Raw genomic sequence first — 22,498 nt, 5'->3', positions numbered from 1 at the left:
CGGTGCTCCGAGAAGCCGCCTGCGGGAAGCCAACTTCCTGGTAACCTGCACTAGTTGCTGCACTTACATTTTCTGTCTCAGATCCAAGGTTAAGTGCTGGTAGCGCCACCCTAACACTAGTATAATGGGCGGTCTGCGTACAACAGCGCACACACAGCAGGGTATGGCTGAAACTGGACATCTCCTATCAGATAATGATCAGGAGGAAACACATATACATACATACGCACATTATATACATATATATATATAAACACACACACACACATACACAACTGGATTCATATTTAGTGGAAAAATATATATTCGTCAAACACAGACGTAAGCAATTAAAATATATTTTAGAATCATAATTAACAGATATGGGGTATACTGGTTTCACCTTTGTATAATGAAGAAAATAATCTTATATTCTATGATTCCCATAAGGTAATATTATATTATTCTGTTAAAGGAGAACTAAGCCCAGGACGGGTGCTGTGTAATCCCAGTCTGCTTATCTGTGAGGCACGAGGCACCTTATTTCTAAAGTACCAGCATCGCTCTGCTCCTGACATTGCCACGTCCGCTACTGATACATAAGAAGAGCGGCTCACAAGGGGCCCCCAGGAGGTTACTCCTATTATCCTACATCTATCTAACGCCGACATATTCTGCAGCGCTGTATAAGTATAGGGGACAATTTAGAAGATTAATAACCAATCATTGTGTTTGGACATGGGAGGAAGAATACAGGACATACAGACACCATGCAGATCGCTTCCTGGTTCAATCTCCAGCCCGTGGCTCCAGCGCTGTAGCGTAGCCACGAACCACTGCGCCATGCCGAGTTCCAACTCCGGCCATAACCAGCAGCGTCACTGGTAGGACTGGTGGCTGTCCGTCCACTCAGAACACCCAACAATCAAAGGGGCATATTTAATAAAGCACGATAGTGCTTTTAATGGATAATTAAGGTCCCTGAAGCTGGCGTACATGAGAAAATCTAATGCTGTCAGCTCTGCTCCGGAGAGCAGAGCTGGACAGCGCATGTGTGGAGGGATCACATGATCCCTCCCTGTCAATCACAGCTCTCTCTCGGCAACTATCGTTGCAGAGACAGAGAGGGGAACTGTCTGCGCATGTCCAGTTCTTGGAACTGGACATGCGCAATTGAAGAGTAAGGAGAAGACCCGAAGACAGCGCTTCCGAAGAGGGGGGTAAGTATGATTTTTTTTTTCACAGAAACAGCAGATTATCGGGACTGCTGTTTCTGAACTCTGGTTTTGATAAATTTGAGAAATGAATCAATACTTATCCGTCCGATAAGGATTGATAACCATTTCTCTATTTCAACGTTAAATGATAAATGTGCCCCCAAAGGTGTCAGAGATGACGGAGAGGCCACCAGCAGTGCGACCGGAAGATGGCGGGATGGCGACAACGTGAAGAGACGGCAAGAAAAAAAAAAAGGGAGAAGTGAAAACTGTTCAGGTGCTAATTACTGGTCAAGCATTGTATATTACTATGGTGACCGTGTCCATTGTCACTGGAACGTACACAGTTCCTATAAATATCATGTGCGGCTACCAGAACACGGTTCTGCGCTTAGAATGTCTGCTCAGGATATACAGTATTAATGTTCCAATAATTCTCAGCGTGTTTGTAGTTCTGGATTTATTGGCTGGATGCACTATGAAGCCCAAAGTTCATTCTGCTCTATATAAGATGACAAATAATACAAAACAATATATCATATTTATGTGTATGGTCACGTTGTATCGCTGCGACCAACACAAATATGGAAACACGCTGTACCTGGCGACTGGTGCAGACCGGAGAGAAGGCGTTAGTCCCACAGGTGAACACTCGCTTCCCGTTCACGATCAGCACGCGCACATAGTTCTGGCACTCCTCCTGCAGCGACAAACAGAAAGCGGTTACATGACAGACAATACGCACCTCGAGCACTTGTAGAGTTTTTCCAATCTGTCGGTTTATCCGTAGTTACTTAAGAAACTGACCACACCCTGACATCGCTCATTTTCATATTTAAATATTTATATTCATATTTAGTTTGGAACTGAATGCAACTCTAATGGGTGAAGAAAACGTACACATAGCGATGAGGGTGATGACAACTGTTTATGTACGAGTCCCATCCCATTGCCCCCAGTATATTTCTGGGGGTCTGATGGATCTATCATCATCTCTGTAATGTAGAGATCCGGCCTCCATCCGAGCTCAGCCTCTGCTCTCCTGTTTGTAGTCTCCTTATACCCGCACTCTATGTGTGACAACGTGAGGGGGTCACACAAGGGGGCCCAGGTTTAATTCTCTTTACAAATAGGCCACAGTGATTTACGCCCCTTTCATTGAAGTGTCAGAAATCTGTTTGGTCTCCTTGTAATTTGTCTGCCCTGTTTCAGACGTGTTTACTCTACATGAACATGCAGCCTGCACCATATATGGCGTAGGTGAGAGATTAAAGAGCTGAAGCCCCAGGCCTTATACCAGACCAACAGTTTATTAAAAGAACATGGAAATACCAGAACCCCCGAGACACACAAACACTTGGATGGAGGAACTTAACAGCGAGAAATAACAAATCCTACCTAATATATAAATATAATTATACACATATAATATAGTGTATACGAGAACATGGGAAGCAAACAGTGTAGTACATCAGAATTAAGCCCAAAATAACGGTGGTAATAAAGTAACTGTATATTTATGTGTGAAACAGTGTCTGGATATTATTATAAATATCAGATTAACCTAGATACAAAAATTGGAGAATATTCTAGGTCCCAAGAGCTTGCACTCCAGAGCAGTCTCAGATTTGCATCTGTGCCATTTTAGCACACTTTCTGTGCGCTCTAAGTCCCCCACTACAACAGATTTACAGGTTTCCGGTCCTCACTGTATTCAATCGTAACAAATTAATAAATAAAAAGCATCGCACCATGGGAAAATAATATACAACTAATGCACAAAATAATACAGTGGTACAGAACGTGTGTTGGGGACGCTTGTTCACCTCTGCTGGGCGCCTTTCCACAAATGGGGTTTTGGCCCAAAGGGAGAAAAGGGGAACGGACACAAGTTACGTTACGGGTAACATAGAACGGTTTATCCGTAATGTAATTATTATGCCACGTTATACAATGTATGCGTTTCACAACAAGAGAACTGGTTCATCTCAGACCAGAACCAGACTACATGTGTTCAGAGTGTCGTGTTCGGATCAGAATTCTTTAACACAATATAGAATTAATTTTCTGTTCTCTTAGCAGTGACATTGAAGTTCCCCAAAGTGAGGCCATTGATCATAGGAAGCTTGCCATAGGGGACTCTGCGGTAACGTATTGTTCTGGGAGTTGGTCATGAATAGATTAGGACCTGGCAGGAGGTATGGCTCAGTGGTCGGAGGCACATGGTCGGGGAGTAAGATTGGAGAGGTCCTTGTACATGTTGGCATTAATGGTCTGTCCACCAGTGATAGCGTCTTGTAGGGTTTGATCTGACAGTCAGTGTCTGAGATTTTTCCTGTTCATAATACCGAGGAACAGAGTTGGGAAGTATAAAAATCAGTTCTCAGAGGCCCCGCACATGATTCATCAGAGAATATTTACACTACATAGGGGGAGCAACTTAAAAAACAAAATGTAGATCCCTCTGCCCCTGTTCTCACTATAAAATACATAAATCAGGTTGTTTTAACCCAAAAGACTAAATTCAAATAGAAGAAAAACATTCTAGAGTTTCACTGCAATTAATATAATGGATGATATGTGACTCACCCCAAGAAAATGATTGTAAAGACTTTTCCCAGATCTTTTTAATTGTTGTCTTACAATACTTAGTAATGCCAGCGGAGGTGGGATTCTACAAGAGAACGCTGCGGGTCTCATTTAACACATAGGATCCCGACAAGCGTTAAGAAAGCGGCTTCATCTAGAAAACAGTTATTTAAATCGACTATTGTAATAATTCAGATTCACGGCGCCCGTGACCCGGAATAAATCTGCATCATCCGTCTATAAAACTCTTCCAGCGTTTGTTTGTTTCATTCTCAGTAATTTTACTGTCACAGTGATCAGTGTTATTACGCTCTGGTTATATTCTCTCTTAATCCCTTTCTGCTTTCTACACACGTTCTGAAATAGGATAAAATTACTAAAAATAGGAGGGAAGATGCTGCACAGAGGAGGCTGTTGTTCTTCGTATTATTATTATTATTATATGGATTATTTTACCATTTCCCTGTTTAGCATATACAGTGTTTACCCACGAAAGTTTCACAAAGTGACTAATTTAAATGACATTATATGACACAGGACAGTATAGATTAGTGTCTGCATATGGGCGCAGCCATGTATCAGAGAAACGTTCCAGTAAAGGAAATATTTTGCCATTTTCCATAATAATTTGAAGTAATTGTTCCATAATACAAGAGAATGTGAGACAGATCTTCCTGCACTGACTGTATATAAGTCCACAGAGATGACCCTGATATTGCTGGTTGAAAGGATGAAACTAAAGAGTTACAATTTGTACAGCACATAAGTGGCTGCTGTGGTGGATGTTATACATTGTATCACTCTCTTCTTGGCTTCTGATTGGCTCTAACTCCCGTTTTGTTTGCATTTAGCAGCGTCTCACTTGTAACATTTCTAAATTAATACAGATTTTCTTTTACACGGTCGGTCGCCACTTTGTCTCTTATTGTCCGTTTGAAAAACAGATAAATTTCAGTTCTGACAATGGCCCTAGGATTAGATTCCTGCGGTGCTCGGTATTAGCAGCTAAAACACATTTAACTTGGAATATTTCTTAATCTGTGTTTTTGTATTGGTCTCCCAAACGGGTGTATAATACTGATGGTCTGAGTAATGTTCATGTCACACAGTTTCTTGACTTCCAGTTCTGTTATATGGAACATATTGCTGTGTTACACGCTGCTCCGGTCATGGCTGTGTTACACGCTGCTCCGGTCATGGCTGTGTTACACGCTGCTCCGGTCATGGCTGTGTTACACGCTGCTCCGGTCATGGCTGTGTTACACGCTGCTCCGGTCATGGCTGTGTTACACGCTGCTCCGGTCATGGCTGTGTTACACGCTGCTCCGGTCATGGCTGTGTTACACGCTGCTCCGGTCATGGCTGTGTTACACGCTGCTCCGGTCATGGCTGTGTTACACGCTGCTCCGGTCATGGCTGTGTTACACGCTGCTCCGGGCATGTGTATCACTTCTTGAGGACATGTGAGGATGGATAAAGCCACATGAAATCGTTTCTCTATGATTTACCTGTGTAGACAAATGAGAACTTCACCAGGAATTAGTGTGTACCCCAAATAATCATCTGCAATGTTTGATGTTTCCACCTGTACAATGAATGTCAGAGACACAGATTATAGAGGACTATTAGGACTGATGGGATATATATATAACAATACTATGTCCTTTCTCACATGTGTGACTGTAACATGGCTCAGGGTAATGATCGGTGACCACGGGATAATGATCTCTATATCTCAGTGACTGAGGTTCAGGGTGAGGACCACGCTGTCTATGATGCAGAGAGTCCTCCGTGTTACTGCCAGCATGTTCCCAGAGCATCTAATTTTCAGAAAAAAATGAATCTTTCACTTTAAATGTAAAACTCTGAATATTGTGAAATGTGATCCAGACTCTGAGCCGTGAATCCTGCTGTATCTGCAACTCCCAACACTCACATAACCCGCTGAGCGCAGCCTGTGCCAAGGATCAGAGGCAGCCTGGGCAGCGATCCAACATCTCTACTGAGCGGTGACTGAGGCCCTCCATAGCCCGGCCGAGCGTGTATCACCTGGGTGATTACCTGTGGCTTCCTGGGCTGGCACACTGTGCTCGGAGGTACAGAGAGGTGTAATGCTGGAGTCTCACATCAGCTGGATCATGTCCTTATTGTCTCTGTACCTTCCCTGGAGGTATATTGTTGGAGAGATTGTAAGAGGAGAGAGGGAGACTGAACTACCACTAAATATATATTATTTTTCTCTTGTATTCATAAAGCGTTGCACATTCTACAGGGCCGCACAATGAACTGGTTCACTGACACCTAAACTCCAGCGAAGCAGAACAGACAATCATCACTCTGCTGTACATCTAATCTTCCGTAATTTCTAGACCTGTGGGGAGAAGAATGTTTACACACTGATAAGAGGAGATGGCTCGGCAAATAAGTATCACCCCAAATATCTAACCCAAATTGTTGCCTTACTAGGTCATGTATTGTAAGAAAAGGTTAAGAAACAAACTGAAATTATCCCTGTTATTATTAATTTTTATTTATAGGGCGCCACAAGGTGTCCGTGGCGCCGTACAGGGACAAAACTAATTACAATACAAGGTAAGACAGCACAGTACAGTAAACAGTAAGCACAGTAACTCAGTAAGCTCAATGCACAGCTAGAGAGGGCGGGGAAAGGGGGAGGGAGAATCGGCAAACAACGGAGCCCAAGAAGGAGGGCGCGGAAGACAGGGAGATCCCCAGAGGGGACGGGGGAAGGAGGGTCCTCGAGGAGGAGGGCAAAGTAGCTGGAGAGCAGAGTTAGAAGTGGTGGAAACAGGAGGCGAGATGGCCCTGCTCAGAGGAGCGTACAATCTAAGGGAAGGGGTGGACAGACAGAGAGACGCAGGGGAGAGAGGGAGAATAGGGGGACAGGGGCGGGGAAGGGGAAAGTAGGAGGAAAGGCAGCAGAAAAGGTAGGGAGTTAAGTGGGAGACTGAAAGGCTTTAAGAAAAAGGTGGGTTTTTAAAGCTCGTTTAAAACTGGACAGATTAGGGGAAGTTCTGATGGAGGGAGGGAGCTTGTTCCAGTGGAGGGGGGCAGCGCGGGTGAAGCTTGGATACGCGCATGGGAGGAGGTAATAAGGGGGGAGGAGAGGCGACGATCAGAGGCAGAACGGAGAGGGCGGGATGGAGTGTGAATAGAGAGGAGGGTGGAGATGTAGGGCGCAGTGGAGTTGGCGAGGGCCTTGTATGTGAGTGTGAGGAGTTTAAAGAGGATTCTGAAGGGGAATGGGAGCCACTGAAGGGCTATGTAGAGGGGGGAGACAGAAGAGGAGCGGCGAGAAAGGAAAATAAGTCTAGCAGCAGCGTTAAGAACAGATCGAAGGGGAGCAAGATGAGAGTGAGGGAGGCCAGTGAGGAGGAGGTTGCAGTAGTCTAGGCGGGAGATGATCAGAGAGTGGATGAGACATTTGGTGGCATCTTGGGAGAGGAAGGGCCGGATGCGAGTGATGTTACGCAGCTGGAAGCGGCAAGATTTAGCAAGAGAGAGGATGTGGGGGCAAAAGGAGAGAGAGGAGTCGAGGATGACACCAAGGCAGCGAAGTTGGGGGACAGGGGAGATAGAGGAGTTGTCGACAGTGATGGAGAGGTCAGAAGGGGATGAGGTATGAGAGGGAGGAAAAACTATGAGCTCAGTTTTGGCATTAGTGGAGGGGAAGGGGGAGGACGGAAGAGTGGGAGGGGTGGAACGGAGAGTGGAGGAGAAGATTTCGAGTCGGATGGCCTCGATTTTAGAGGAGAAGAAAGAGGCGAAGTCGGAGGCAGTCAGGGAGGAGGGGAGGGGGCCAGGAGAGTGCTGAAGGTGGCGAAGAGGCGGCGTGGGTTAGTGGACTGGGAGGAGATGAGGGATTTAAAGAAAGAATGTTTGGTGAGTGAGAGGGCAGAGCTGTAGGATGAAAGAATGAATTTAAAGTGGAGGAAGTCCGCCAGGGAGCGGGATTTTCTCCAGTGACGTTCGGCGGTTCGTGAGCATTTTTGGAGGAATAGGGTAAATTTGGAGTGCCAGGGTTGAGGTTTGGAGCAGCGGGGGTGGACGGAGTGGGCAGGGGCGACTGCATCCAGAGCGGAGGTGAGGGTGTGATTGTAGAGGGAGACCGCCTGGTTGGGGCAGGCCTGGGAGGAAAGGGGTGAAAGGAGGGTATCGAGAGAGGAGGACAGAGAGGCAGGGTCAAGAGCGTCGAGGTTGCGTATGGACAGAGTAGGTTTGGGCAGGGGGAGGGGAGCAGGAGAAGAGGAGAGAGAGAAGGAGAGGAGATGGTGGTCGGATAGAGGAAAGGGAGATGGAGAAGTCAGAGAGACTACATAGGTAGGAGAAGACAAGATCAAGGGAGTGACCAAGGCAGTGGGTAGAGGAGGAGGTCCATTGGGTGAGACCAAGGGAGAAAGAGAGGGTGAGCAGTTTGCTGGAAGCAGGGTCTGTGGGGTTGTCGATGGGGAAGTTAAAGTCACCGAGAATGATCGAGGGTAGGTCGGAGGAGAGGTGGTGAGGAAGCCAGGCAGCAAAGTTGTCGAGGAAGAGATAGGTGGGGCCAGGGGGGCGGTAGATGACAGTGACGCGGAGGTGGATGGGGTAGAAGAGGCGGATGGAGTGGGCTTCAAAGGAGGAGAAGGAGAGGGAGGGTTCAGGGGGAATGACACGAAACGTACAGGTGGAGGAAAGGAGGAGGCCCACTCCGCCGCCTGGGCGGGCCCCAGGCCTGGCGGAGTGGGTGAAGGAGAGGCCACCATAGGAGAGGGCAGCGGGGGAGGCAGTGTCAGAATCGGAGAGCCAGGTTTCAGTAATTGCAAGAAGGTTAAAGGAGTTGTTAGGCAGAAAGTTACAATACGAGGTATGTCTATTAAATAACGAGACTGTGATTCCACCTAGTAAACAAAGCAGTCAGACCCAGGTATAACTGCATACATAGTAACCCTGAATCTGTCTGAACCTTCATGACAAGCTGCAACACTCTATGACGTTCAGTTGATTGTGATTCGCCATTTAGTTTGGATGTGTTTTCTGTAGAGTGCCGAAAAAGTGTAAAAGTTTAAAAGTCGAACAACGTGTCAATTTGAAATTTTTAGTAAAATTGCACGAAACACCAACAGAATGTTTTCAAATGCTTACTACGGCCTATGGGAATGACTGCCTGTCTCGTGCGCATGTGTTTGAGCGGCACAAAAGATTTATCGAGGGACGTGAGAATGTCGAAGATGATGAATGCTCTGGACGACCTTGCACTTCAAGAACCGAAGAAAATGTAGAAAAAAATCAGTCAGATTGTTGTAATAGACCGCCGACTCAGTGTTCGAATGATTGCTGAATTCGTGAACATTGACAAAGACACAGTCTGGAAAATTTTACGTGAGGACCTTAACGTGACGAAAGTTTGTGCAAAGAGGGTCTTAAGGGTTCTCACACTAGAGCAAAAAGAACGTTGCAAGGAATGTTATGTTGACATTCTGCAGCAACTTGACACAGATCCAAACCTGTTTCATAAAGTAATCACTTGTGATGAGACCTGGATCTTCCAGTACGATCCTGAAACCAAAAGACAGTCAATGCACTGGAAAACACCGTCATCACCAAGAATAAAAAAAGCTTGCCAAAGCAAATCAAAATTCAAAGCAATGCTTAATGTTTTTTTCGATATCAAGGGTGTAATTTTAGAAGAATGGGTTCCAGAAGGCACAACAGTTAATCAGCATTATTGTAAGGGAGTTTTGCAAAAGCTGAGAGAAAGAGTCATAAAGAAACGACCGCAACTGTGGAAAAAATGGTTTCTTTCTTCACCAGGACAATGTGCCTGCTCACAAAGCACTTTCTGTGAAGCAGTTTTTGACCGACAACCACATTACTACACTTAAACATCCTCCATATTCGGCCGATTTAGCACCTTTAGAATTTTATCTTTTCCCAAGAGTTAAATCAGTGCTTAAAGGGACACATATTAAGTCAGTTGATGCTGTAAAGAAGAAAATGGCAGATATGTTGAAACAAGTGACAGAAATCGATTTGCTCCATGACTTCGACCAGTGGAAAACGAGACCACAGCGATGTATTCGTGCAAATGGGGAATATATTGAAGGGGGCAAACATTAAATTTGTAATACCAATAAATAAAGGCTAGTTATTTAATCAGTCTCGTTAATTAATAGACGTACCTCGTATAGGAGGAGATTCAAGAATGGAGTTAATGCTTGTGATGTTTTATGACGTTTAATTACACGGCTAATGAAGACTTTACATCATACAGAAGAAAGAAAAAACGTGTGGATTCAAAGAGCCTGATTCATTGAGGAAAGGAAAGCAAAAAAATGAGTAACTTTGTACATTGGCAAAACCATGTTGCATTGGAGGGGGAGGTAAATGTAAAATGTGGGGACAGATTTATTGTTGGGGAAGAGCATGTCCTAGATCAACTTTACATTTCAGTGTACAAATAAAGATATCAAATATTTGTGTGCTACATGAACAAACAGCCAGCATTTAACTTATGTGTAAAATAATAAATTAATATGCACCCCTTGTACTGTAACATGGTGGGCCTGGTTCATTGAGGAAAGTAAGGCAAAAAAAAAAGGCCAGTTTTCTCCTGGACAAAACCATGTTACAATACAAGGGGCCCATATTAGTTTATTATTTTGTACATAAGATAAATACTGGCTGTTTTTCATGTAGCACACATATACTTGATAGCTTTATTTGTAAACTAACATTTAAAGTTGATCTAGAACATGCTCTACCCCCAGGCCCGGCGCTCCCATTAGGCAAGGTTACTTTAAAACTGTGCGGTGACCGCTGACCATGCCTGTCACGGCCACCGCACAGCATTCAGATGCACGGGGGAGGGGGGAAGAGGCTATTGCTCACCACCGCCGCCTCTCTGCTCCGTTTCCTCCCCTCCACTCACTGTCAGTGAGTGGAGGGGAGGAGACGGAGCAGAGAGGCGGCAGTGGTGAGGTAAGGAAAGACGGGGTGAGGGGGGGGGGGGGGAGGGAGGAGGGCGCCGATTGTTGTGGGGAGGGGGGGGGGCTGGGGCGCCGATTTTGTAAAAATGCCTAGGGCGCCATGGAGGCTAGCACCGGCCCTGTCTACCCCAACTATAAATCTGCCATCACATTTTAAATTTACCTCCCCCTCCAATGCAACATGGTTTTGCCAAGGTGCAAAAGCTACTAATGTTTTTGCTTTACTTTCCTTAATGAATCAGGTCCAAAGTGTTTTTATACACTGATAATGGTCCTCATTTAGAAATTTGCACCTTGGCAAAACCATAATGCACTGCAGGGGGACATATTTAAAATGTGACAGATTTAGAGCTGGGAGGGAGTTGTGTCCTAACTCAGCTCTAAATTACAGTGTAAAAATAAAAGCTGCCCAGTATTTATGTGCTACATGTTATGTGCTACATGTTATGTGCTACATGTTATGTGCTACATGAAGGATCAGCTAGTATTTTCTCTGCACGCAAAAACAAATTTGTGTTTGCGCCTCAACATGGTTTTTCCCGAAGGAAAATTGCTTTTTTTTTCTCTGCTCCTAACTCTAAATGAAGCCTAATGAGTTATTCACGGAACCCCCTGTGTATTATTATTATCGTATACTTATAAGGAGCCACAAAAGGTCTGCAGCTCCGCACAGAGTGCATTACAACAAGGGCAACACAACAGAATACACAGCAAACAAACAGCCAAACCAGCAGGTAGTAAAGTGCTTGGAGAGGAATAGTCCCTAACAAGGACTAGAGACAGGGGAACAGGTTAGGATAATCTGAGCCTGTACCGAGGAGTGTTGGCGTAGCGAGCAGGAACAGAGACACTGAATGAGAATAGAAAGCAATAGACAGATGAGCTGATGGATAAAGTAATAAGAAGAGGGAAGAGCGGCCTGCTCGTGAGAGCTTACAATCTAAGGGGAGAGGTAGACAAACCGGGTTACGAAGAAAGAATAGGACAGCGTGAAGAGAGGCGAAGGGGAGGGTCAGGATTAGAGCGGATAGGTTTTGCTTGTGTAAATATTCTATAACCTTTACATTGTTGAAAACTGCCACAAAAAGCATCAGGCAGTCTGCACGTGTTCTTGTTTGTAAGCTTTATAGCCTTATTTACAAGTTATAACTATACAGAATCCATCTCTGTCTGTCTGTGATGACGCTCCCCCAGTAACTGTGTAGACTGGCTCAACAAGCAGAAACAGAATAGCTGCATTTACAGTGTTTTGTACTCGATTTAAATCACATCAGCTGCTGCACCCCCCACTGATCAGGACGGGGTCCCGTCATCACAGCAAGAGGAGTGCGCAGAAATATTTTATACTCCCAGAAAGAAAATCAAATGTCCCTTTTGTGACTGCTGCAGTGACGGCACCGAGTGGGAGATGATGTGAGCGCAGCTTGTAAGTCCTAGAACAGCTATCACACAAATAATCTCTTATGTTAGAGCTGAAAAATATGCGACAAAGAAAACGTCTTCAAGCTGGTAAATTTGTGTCAGTTACACTTCTGAGATAATGAGGATTAAAGCGTGAAAGTGTGGAGTCACAGAGATGGTGCACTAGGGCCAAGAATAGTGGATGAAGCTGGGGACTAAAGATAGGTTTAAGGGCGAAGGGAAAGAGAAAGTAAACTCTGTATATGTGTAGGTGTGTGTGTAGGTGTGTGTGTGTATATATATATATATATATATATATATATATATATATATATATATATATATATATATATATATACACACACACGCACAAAGAAGAGTTTATTGTAGTTTAGCGCCCCCATATTATACTACAGACAGAACCTTTCATCGTCTATCACTCCTCTCTATCTAATGTATTAAATCTCATCACTAGCAGTCCATACAATATACAGCACCGTGCAGTCCCGGTAAAGAAGCACTAGGTGGTGCTCTATAGCTCCCACGTCCAGTCTCTAAGTTGTGGAATGTAAATCAGTATTGACATTTTTTCGTGTTGGTTTTCTGCTGTGTTTTAATCTAATAAAGAACATGGTCAGCAACTGACAAGAGCCGCATCATCGGAGCAGCGAGTGTTTCATAATCTATTTGCTGTAAGGAGACCCTGCCGGGTCTGAACACAAACCCCCTTATACGATGAAGGGAAACTTACTTACCTATAAGGAGTGACTTGATAAAATGATGCTACTCCCATGACTAAGGGAGGGAGCAGTTATAAAAACTGGTATAAGGGGCTATACCCATAGCAACCCACTGAAAGCAAATCGTTATTACAAATAATACAATATTTAAAGGTCGGCTATTCTCTGCCAGTGATAGATCTCTGTGGACGGACTGGTTAAGAGTTGGCACTCACCCATGAGGGCAAAACCAACAGATCTCTGAGAGCAGCTCAGTGTGTTACCAGCATTATGGGGTCCCCAGTGATAGAAGATGTGGTATTGAGCAGACCCCTGTAGCTGGTTATAGTTTCTCTCAGCAGGAACCCTTCACCACAGCAACACAATTATTAAAGTGTTTTATGCAACAGTTGCTCTTGTCTGCAATTATCTCTCCGAGCGGAGCCGAGGTGGCGTCCGTCCAGAAACTCGCTGTTCCCAGATCGGGAGAGACTGATACATCCACAAAAACAATATGACTGAGTCACACGGCTGCTGTTAGATATCTCCCCCACCAATAGATTTACCCCGCGGCTTCTGATAACGGTGACTGAGGGGGCTTCAAGCTGTCACTAGGGGTGTTCCAAATGAGCAATTAACCCTCCAGCTTCCACACTTAATGAAAGAAGCTCTGGCGTTTATTAGGAACTGTGCAGAACTATTGGGTCTAGTTGGATCATTGGGGGGTAACTGGCACAAACGCTGGGCAGATTGGCAGCCCACGAGTTGTAGACGCGGAGGGCAGTTGCTGATCTTACCTCGGTCTTCCCTTTACTCTGACAGGATTTGCGGGTATCGTCATCTGAACTCCACTCTGTGGCCTAAAAGACACAATAATTCACAAGTTACACAACAGAAACTATTCTCTGCAGCTTTATGTGTGGATATGATGATCACAAGGGAAAACAAACGAGCAATAATTAATATTTTCATGAAAATTAAATTGGACTTTCCAATTAATTTCGCGGATTGAAGGATAATTCCATATTTAAATATTTGCAATAAAAGCTAATATTTGCCCAATAAATGAGTCTGTGCTTCTATTTAATTTTTGTGGCGCTAGAAAGACCCTTTCTAGAAGCTGCTCTGATCTTAGAAGTCATTGTCTTGCTTTGTACCTTATCAAAGTGCAGCCATGGAGGTTAGGGGCGCTGCTAGGGTGTACAGCTGGCAGTGCCATCACAACATGCAATGACTGACAGAGAACTACATGTACCAGCATGCAATGCAGTCTACACGCTCTGATGTAATCACTGATTGGAGCAGTTACTGTTTGAATCATGCAGAGGTAACATCTGCAGAAAGGAGAACACTAAATGGAGCTTGAAGGGACAGACAGTCCTAAGACTTCACAGCCATGTCTGTTACATGAAGCAACTTAACCATACAATATTTCTCCACTGGAAGTCAGGCGGTGTTGTATCTTCTACACTAGAGTTGACAAATATGTATACAAGTGTCTAAAAGATTTAATAGAGTCATCTTGTTTAAAAGTGGCAAAATCCTGGACTGCTCCAAATCTTTAGTATCTAAACCACGTTGTCATATCACAGTGTGTGCGGCCAATATGGATATCATCCAACCTAAGTCTGATTTTCTAGTGAACACAGAGCAATGTCTGATTATAGTTCCGTTCCACGTTATGATTTATGAGGATCGTTCTTTTAGTAACAAGTCGGCAAATATATTTTTGCCCTAAGTTTATTCCCTCCCTCTGAGATGAAACTTATTTCACTGTATCCACAACAGCCTAGGTGAAGAGATTCCCCCCAGTTCGGCTTCAGTCGGTTCCGCGTTACCCAGGGGAATGCTGGGGCGGTTCCCACCACGGACAGCGTCCATTTGGTAAATCTTATGCAAATAAAACCATGTCCAACGCTCTTCCAGATGGCTCAGCTGACACAATCAGATGACGGAACTCCAGGGCTGAGATGAGCGCAGGCGAATGGACTGATAGTAAATACCTTTACATAACAAAGGAACAAATTCATTCACATGGAGATAGACGCTCATTAACATTCCATGAATGAGCCGCTCAAACTATGGATGTGACTCTGGTGAGATTTCTTCATTAGGGAGAGAATTCCTGTGTTTACATTAATAAGCCTGTCCTATAATCACTGTGAATGTTTCAACGCTTTGAAGCTCACATAAACCCCCCCCCCCCCCTTCCCAAAACATTCAAGTAATGAAGGAGTTAAAGTCTTAATTACATTTTAGGAGCGGCTTCAGAATCGCACAGTCGTAAATCCCAGGAGAGACAAAGGAACGGCCATATTGCATGATCCAAAACATTTTGCCATCAGTGGTACAAGCCCTTGACAAATTATAGAGCAGGTCAAGTGGGCATTTGCTGCGGAGCGTTAATTGTTTGATAGTATTCGTATTTTTTTCTGGTTTGCAGGCAATAAAAATCACTCTGAAGTTAGCACAAGTGTGTTTGTGAACGTGGGGTATTTTGTAGGGCAAATTATTTAGTGTTTTGTTTTCTAACGCATTTGGGAACTTTATATGGGCAGCAGAATTAGCTGAGCCCCAGCAGACGAGATACGGAATTCTGATAATACTTAATATTGCGCTGCTGGGATACGTACACGCCCAAATACCGGGATGGATTTAACGTACCTCTAGCATGAATTATTTATACAGATATTAGAAAGAGGCTCCTCAAATATATTCAGGGCATAAACTTCCAATGTCAGTATTATTGCTTGTAATACATAAGAGTTCACAGGGAATATTAAAGCCTGACAGTGCTAAGCATCCATTATAAGGCTATAAATTACAGTGGTAGATGGTACATATTTTAGCGTCCCTTACGTATTGTAATAAGAGATTTGCACAGCCCGACTCTGGACACTTTCAAACCTTTATTCATACGTCTCAATTCGACACTTTACATTTATTTCTTAGTACATGACTAATACAATGGTTTAATTAGAAGCCAAGACAAAGCACTGGAGACATGGCGGGATATTATAACAATGGTTGCACAAAAAAACTGTACAACAACAGAACAGAAGAAAACTACATTTATAGAAAAAAACACACGGACGGATTTATAAATCTCCCCCAAACAGTATCTCGCTGTCATATACTAGGCGCAGGACAGGTGCTGTAATTGCGCTAGCTATTGTCGCAAGCACAACTTACCAGTTACAAGGACTCTGCGCTGAGACTGATAAGCCCCACCCCCTTTCCAGCTAAGCCCCGCACCTGCAGAGCCAGGTCATAGATGCATCCGCCAAAAGATTTATTTTTAGATGTTTTACAGTTGTCTCTAATTACTTTATTTCTGACAAGTGCAAAGTGCTCGTTATCAAGCTTTTTTTATTACAGTTAATGGTAGGGGTCTTTTGTATAATTAAAAAAGTAATTTTTGTATAATTAAAAATGTAATTAACACATAAATTAGTATGAATTCATTAGGCAATACACATGTCAGATTACGACTCTTCAGCTGAAGTTAGGTCAGACTCAGACTTTCTATTATTTCCCAAATACCATTTATAATATACAGCCATTAGGGTGGGCCTGATTACACTGTGTCTTGGCCATAAAACAATGTATAGTGATTCAGAAAAGTTTAATCCTGAAAAATAAGTCATTATTAACTTTTCAAAATGTTATTCATTTCCAATCCGTGTCTTCACCATGGTCCACAGAACAATGTCCTATTATACCAGACCTAAGACCACCTTCCACAATCGCTATTACTCAAGTTCCTAAAATCCTCAGACCCATCTATTAAACAGGGCCTCCAGCCTGACCTCCATTCTACGGATAACTAGGCAGTGAATGAACTTCACAGAGATACTCTCACATTACTGCGGCACCAAGCTCACAATCACTTCACTATGGCCACACATTGTGTTTCCTACTCTCTCGCTCCTCTCTAGATTCCTGCCCCCAACGCTCTAGCATCCAGAGGTGCAGAATACACCCAGGATTGGGGGCTGGGCGGGCGACTAAGGTCTTTGTTTAGCAGACAACTGAGGGACTGGCGGCCGAGATGCAGAAGAGAACAGAGAGCGTTAATGAACTCAGAAACTCCTATTAACAAAGGATAAACCTTACACTGAACTTCAGCATTCCTCCTAGGAGATAAATCCAGATTTACACTCAGTTACACCAGTCACAGAACTGTTGTGATGCTGCAGTAACACAAACACTGTCACACTAAGATCTACACAAAATATACCAAAGCACAGCAGGTCACTGAGTGAAAATAAAACTGAGAACAATTGTAATCTAAATATGCAGATATTTGACCATTGTCTACTCATCTTTTCTCATGTAAGCTACAGTATATTATGACTATATCTTTTATTATATCGGTCACTTATATTTGCACCCAGATTTGCTCTAACATCAATGATCTTTTATCAAATTGGACATTTTGTGACTTTTTAAATTGACATTTGATGGTTGAATTTTTATACGATCGTTACATCGTCTTATGCTGCAATTTCCTTATCTTATTATATGAAATAACGATATGAACCCCCCCCCCCCCACCCAATCCATGCTGGAATGCTGACCCGTGTCTGTGGTTGTGTACACAGATTGCACGTGTTGCGTCTTGTCAGACAATCTGTAAAATCACCTGGCTGAGTGCTTTGTGCTGTGATCCACAGACAGATATTTCTGTACCTGGAATGAGGTCGGATGTGTTCCAGCCTGCCAGGGGGGAGGTGAGAGGGGGGGTCCAGTGACAATATCCCTAAGCCTCAGATACAGTCACAAACCAGCAATTCCCGGGTCACCTCTCTCAGCAGCACACTGAGAACACAACTACTATTGTACAGGACCGGTATCCAGTATCACCGTCCCTACACACGTACAGTTATCCTGTATCACCGTCCCTACACACATACAGCTATCGTGTATCCAATATCACCGTCCCTACACACATACAGTTATCCAGTATCACCGTCCCTACACACGTACAGTTATCCTGTAACCAGCATCACTGTCCCTACACACATACAGCTAATGTGTATCGAATATCACCGTCCCTACACACATACAGTTATCCTGTGTCACCGTCCCTACACACATACAGTTATCCTGTAACCAGTATCACTGTCCCTACACACGTACAGTTATCCTGTATCACCGTCCCTACACAGGTACAGTTATCCTGTATCACCATCCCTACACACGTACAGTTATCCTGTATCACCATCCCTACACACATACAGTTATCCTGTATCACCGTCCCTACACACATACAGCTATCCTGTATCCAGTATCACCGTCCCTACACACATACAGCTATCGTGTATCCAATATCACCGTCCCTACACACATACAGTTATCCTGTATCACCGTCCCTACACATGTACAGTTATCCTGTAACCAGAATCACCGTCCCTACACACATACAGTTATCCAGTATCACCGTCCCTACACACGTACAGTTATCCTGTAACCAGTATCACTGTCCCTACACACATACAGTTATCCTGTATCACCGTCCCTACACACGTACAGTTATCCTGTAACCAGAATCACCGTCCCTACACACATACAGTTATCCAGTATCACCGTCCCTACACACGTACAGTTATCCTGTATCCAGTATCACCGTCCCTACACACATACAGTTATCCTGTATCACCATCCCTACACACATACAGTTATCCTGTATCACCGTCCCTACACACATACAGTTATCCTGTATCCAGTATCACCGTCACTACACACATAGTTATCCTGTATCCAGTATCACCGTCCCTACACACATACAGTTATCCTGTATCCAGTATCACCGTCCCTACACACATAGAGATATCCTGTAACCAGTATCACCGTCCCTACACACATAGTTATCCTGTAACCAGTATCACCGTCCCTACACACATACAGTTATCCTGTAACCGGTAACACCGTCCCTACACACATACAGTTATCCTGTAACCAGTATCACCGTCCCTACACACATACAGTTATCCTGTATCACCGTCCCTACACACATACAGTTATCCTGTAACCAGTATCACCGTCCCTACACACATACAGTTATCCTGTAACCAGTATCACCGTCCCTACACACATACAGTTATCCTGTAACCAGTATCACCGTCCCTACACAAATACAGTTATCCTGATTTACCGTCCCTACACACATACAGTTATCCTGTATCCAGTATCACCGTCCCTACACACATACAGTTATACTTTATCCAGTAGCACCGTCCCTACACACATAGTTATCCTGTAACCAGTATCACCGTCCCTACACACATACAGTTATACTTTATCCAGTAGCACCGTCCCTACACACATAGTTATCCTGTAACCAGTATCACCGTCCCTACACACATACAGTTATACTTTATCCAGTAGCACCGTCCCTACACACATAGTTATCCTGTAACCAGTATCACCGTCCCTACACACATACAGTTATACTTTATCCAGTAGCACCGTCCCTACACACATAGTTATCCTGTAACCAGTATCACCGTCCCTACACACATAGAGTTATCCTGTAACCAGTATCACCGTCCCTACACACATACAGTTATCCTGTATCCAGTATCACCGTCCCTACACACATACAGTTATACTTTATCCAGTAGCACCGTCCCAGTAACACATAGTTATCCTGTAACCAGTATCACCGTCCCTACACACATACAGTTATACTTTATCCAGTAGCACCGTCCCTACACACATAGTTATCCTGTAACCAGTATCACCGTCCCTACACACATACAGTTATCCTGTATCCAGTATCACCGTCCCTACACACATACAGTTATCCTGTATCCGGTATCACCGTTCCTACACACATAAAGTTATCCTGTATCACCGTCCCTACACACATACAGTTATCCTGTATCACCGTCCCTACACACATACAGTTATCCTGTATCACCGTCCCTACACACATACAGTTATCCTGTATCACCGTCCCTACACACATACAGTTATCCTGTATCACCGTCCCTACACACATACAGTTATCCTGTATCACCGTCCCTACACACATACAGTTATCCTGTATCCAGTATCACCGTCCCTACACACATACAGTTATCCTGTAACCAGTATCACCGTCCCTACACACATACAGTTATCCTGTAACCAGTATCACCGTCCCTAAACACATACAGTTATCCTGTAACCAGTATCACCGTCCCTACACACATACAGTTATCCTGTAACCAGTATCACCGTCCCTACACACATACAGTTATCCTGTAACAGGTATCACCGTCCCTACACACATACAGTTATCCTGTAACAAAACTCAAAGGGATGTATGTGTCAAAATGTGGTGACACTAAATCTGCATCTCTGTACATCTCAGTGATGCATATTTAGACACCGCTAGGATGCACCCTGCCGGGGCTACTCTGGACTAGGGATGAGCGCACTCGGATTTATGAAATCCGAGCCCACCCGAACGTTGCGGATCCGAGTCGGATCCGAGACAGATCCGGGTATTGGCGCCAAATTCAAAAGTGAAACTGAGGCTCTGACTCATAATCCCGTTGTCGGATCTCGCGATACTCGGATCCTATAAATTCCCCGCTAGTCGCCGCCATCTTCACTCGGGCATTGATCAGGGTAGAGGGAGGGTGTGTTAGGTGGTCCTCTGTGCTGTTTAGTTCTGTGCTGTTTAGTTCTGTGCTGTTTAGTTCTGTGCTGTGCTGTGCTGTGTTCTGCAGTATCAGTCCAGTGGTGCTGTGTGCTGTGCTCTGTCCTTCTGAGGTCAGTGGTGCTGCTGGGTCCTGTGCTGTGTCCTGTTCAGTCCAGTGGTGCTGTGTCCTGTGCTCTGTGCTTCTAAGGGCATAGTTATTTCCCCAATATTCCCCTGTGTTTAAAAAAATAAAAAAAAGTTTTTTTAAAAAATACCAAAAACTACTTTAATTTTTTTTAATTACCACAAAATTTGCACAACCAATCCTGCAGTATAAGCCCATTGGTACTGCAATATTACCAAGTTCACACATTCAGCAGTAAAAGTCCAGTGGTACTGCAATATTACAAAGTTTACACATTCTGCAGTATCAGTCCAGTGGTGCTGTGTCCTGTGCTCTGTCCTGCTGAGTTCCGTAGTGCTGCTGGGTCCTGTGCCGTGTCCTGTTCAGTCCAGTGGTGCTGGGTCCTGTGCTCTGTGCTTCTAAGGGCATAGTTATTTCCCCACTATTCCCAAGTTTTTTAAAAATAAAAAAAAAGTAAAAAAAAATAAAAAATTTAAAAAAAATAAAATATATAATAATTATAACCAAATTTGCAAAACCAATCCAGCAGTATAAGTCCATTGGTACTGCAATATTACCAAGTTCACACATTCTGCAGTATCTTGTGCTACATATAATGGAGACCAAAAATTTGGAGGATAAAGTAGGAAAAGATCAAGACCCACTTCCTCCTAATGCTGAAGCTGCTGCCACTAGTCATGACATAGACGATGAAATGCCATCAACGTCGTCTTCCAAGCCCGATGCCCAATCTCGTAGTACCGGGCATGTAAAATCCAAAAAGCCCAAGTTAAGAAAAAGTAGCAAAAAGAGAAACTTTAAATCATCTGAGGAGAAACGTAAAGTTGCCAATATGCCATTTACGACACGGAGTGGCAAGGAACGGCTTAGGCCCTGGCCCGTGTTCATGACTAGTGGTTCAGCTTCACCCACGGATCTTAGCCCTCCTCCTCCTCCCCCCCCCTACAAAAAATTGGAGAGAGTTATGCTGTCAGCAACAAAACAGCAAACAACTCTGCCTTCTAAAGAGAAATTATCACAAATCCACAAGGCGAGTCCAAGGATGTTGGTGGTTGTCAAGCCTGACCTTCCCATCACTGTACGGGAAGAGGTGGCTCGGGAGGAGGCTATTGATGATGTAGCTCGCGCTGTGGAGGAACTTGATGATGAGGATGGTGATGTGGTTATTGTAAATGAGGCACCAGGGGGGGAAACAGCTGATGTCCATGGGATGAAAAAGCCCATCGTCATGCCTGGTCAGAAGACCAAAAAATGCACCTCTTCGGTCTGGAGTTATTTTTATCCAAATCCAGACAACCAATGTATGGCCATATGTAGCTTATGTAAAGCTCAAATAAGCAGGGGTAAGGATCTTGCCCATCTAGGAACATCCTCCCTTATACGTCACCTGAATAACCTTCATAGTTCAGTGGTTAGTTCAGGAACTGGGGCTAGGACCCTCATCGGTACAGGGACACCTAAATCCCGTGGTCCAGTTGGATACACACCAGCAACACCCTCCTCGTCAACTTCCTCCACAATCTCCATCAAATTCAGTCCTGCAGCCCAAGTCAGCAGCCAGACTGAGTCCTCCTCAATACGGGATTCATCCGAGGAATCCTGCAGCGGTACGCCTACTACTGCCACTGCTGCTGTTGCTGCTGTTAGTCGGTCATCTTCCCAGAGGGGAAGTCGTAAGACTGCTAAGTCTTTCACAAAACAATTGACCGTCCAACAGTCGTTTGCCATGACCACAAAATACGATAGTAGTCACCCTATTGCAAAGCGTATAACTGCGGCTGTAACTGCAATGTTGGTGTTAGACGTGCGCCCGGTGTCCGCCATCAGTG

The 22,498-nt window shown here is 44.2% G+C and overlaps 1 protein-coding gene across 6 annotated transcripts in view; it reads right to left on the bottom strand.

Annotated features, from left to right (window-relative positions):
- The window catches only part of SEMA5B (semaphorin 5B), a 279,879-nt gene that overhangs the window by 66,920 nt on the left and 190,461 nt on the right, over positions 1-22,498 (bottom strand). For all 6 annotated transcript variants that reach the window (XM_075181160.1, XM_075181164.1, XM_075181163.1 and 3 more), the window contains 2 exons: positions 13,689-13,751; positions 1,798-1,896 (listed from right to left, as the gene is read on the bottom strand). In XM_075181160.1, the coding sequence (XP_075037261.1) occupies positions 1,798-1,896; positions 13,689-13,751 (162 nt within the window). The remainder of the gene's footprint in view (positions 1-1,797; positions 1,897-13,688; positions 13,752-22,498) is intronic.

The sequence above is a fragment of the Mixophyes fleayi genome, chromosome 7, assembly GCF_038048845.1.
Source record: "Mixophyes fleayi isolate aMixFle1 chromosome 7, aMixFle1.hap1, whole genome shotgun sequence".
Lineage (NCBI taxonomy): Eukaryota > Metazoa > Chordata > Amphibia > Anura > Limnodynastidae > Mixophyes > Mixophyes fleayi.
This window is presented reverse-complemented; position numbering and strand designations above follow the sequence as displayed.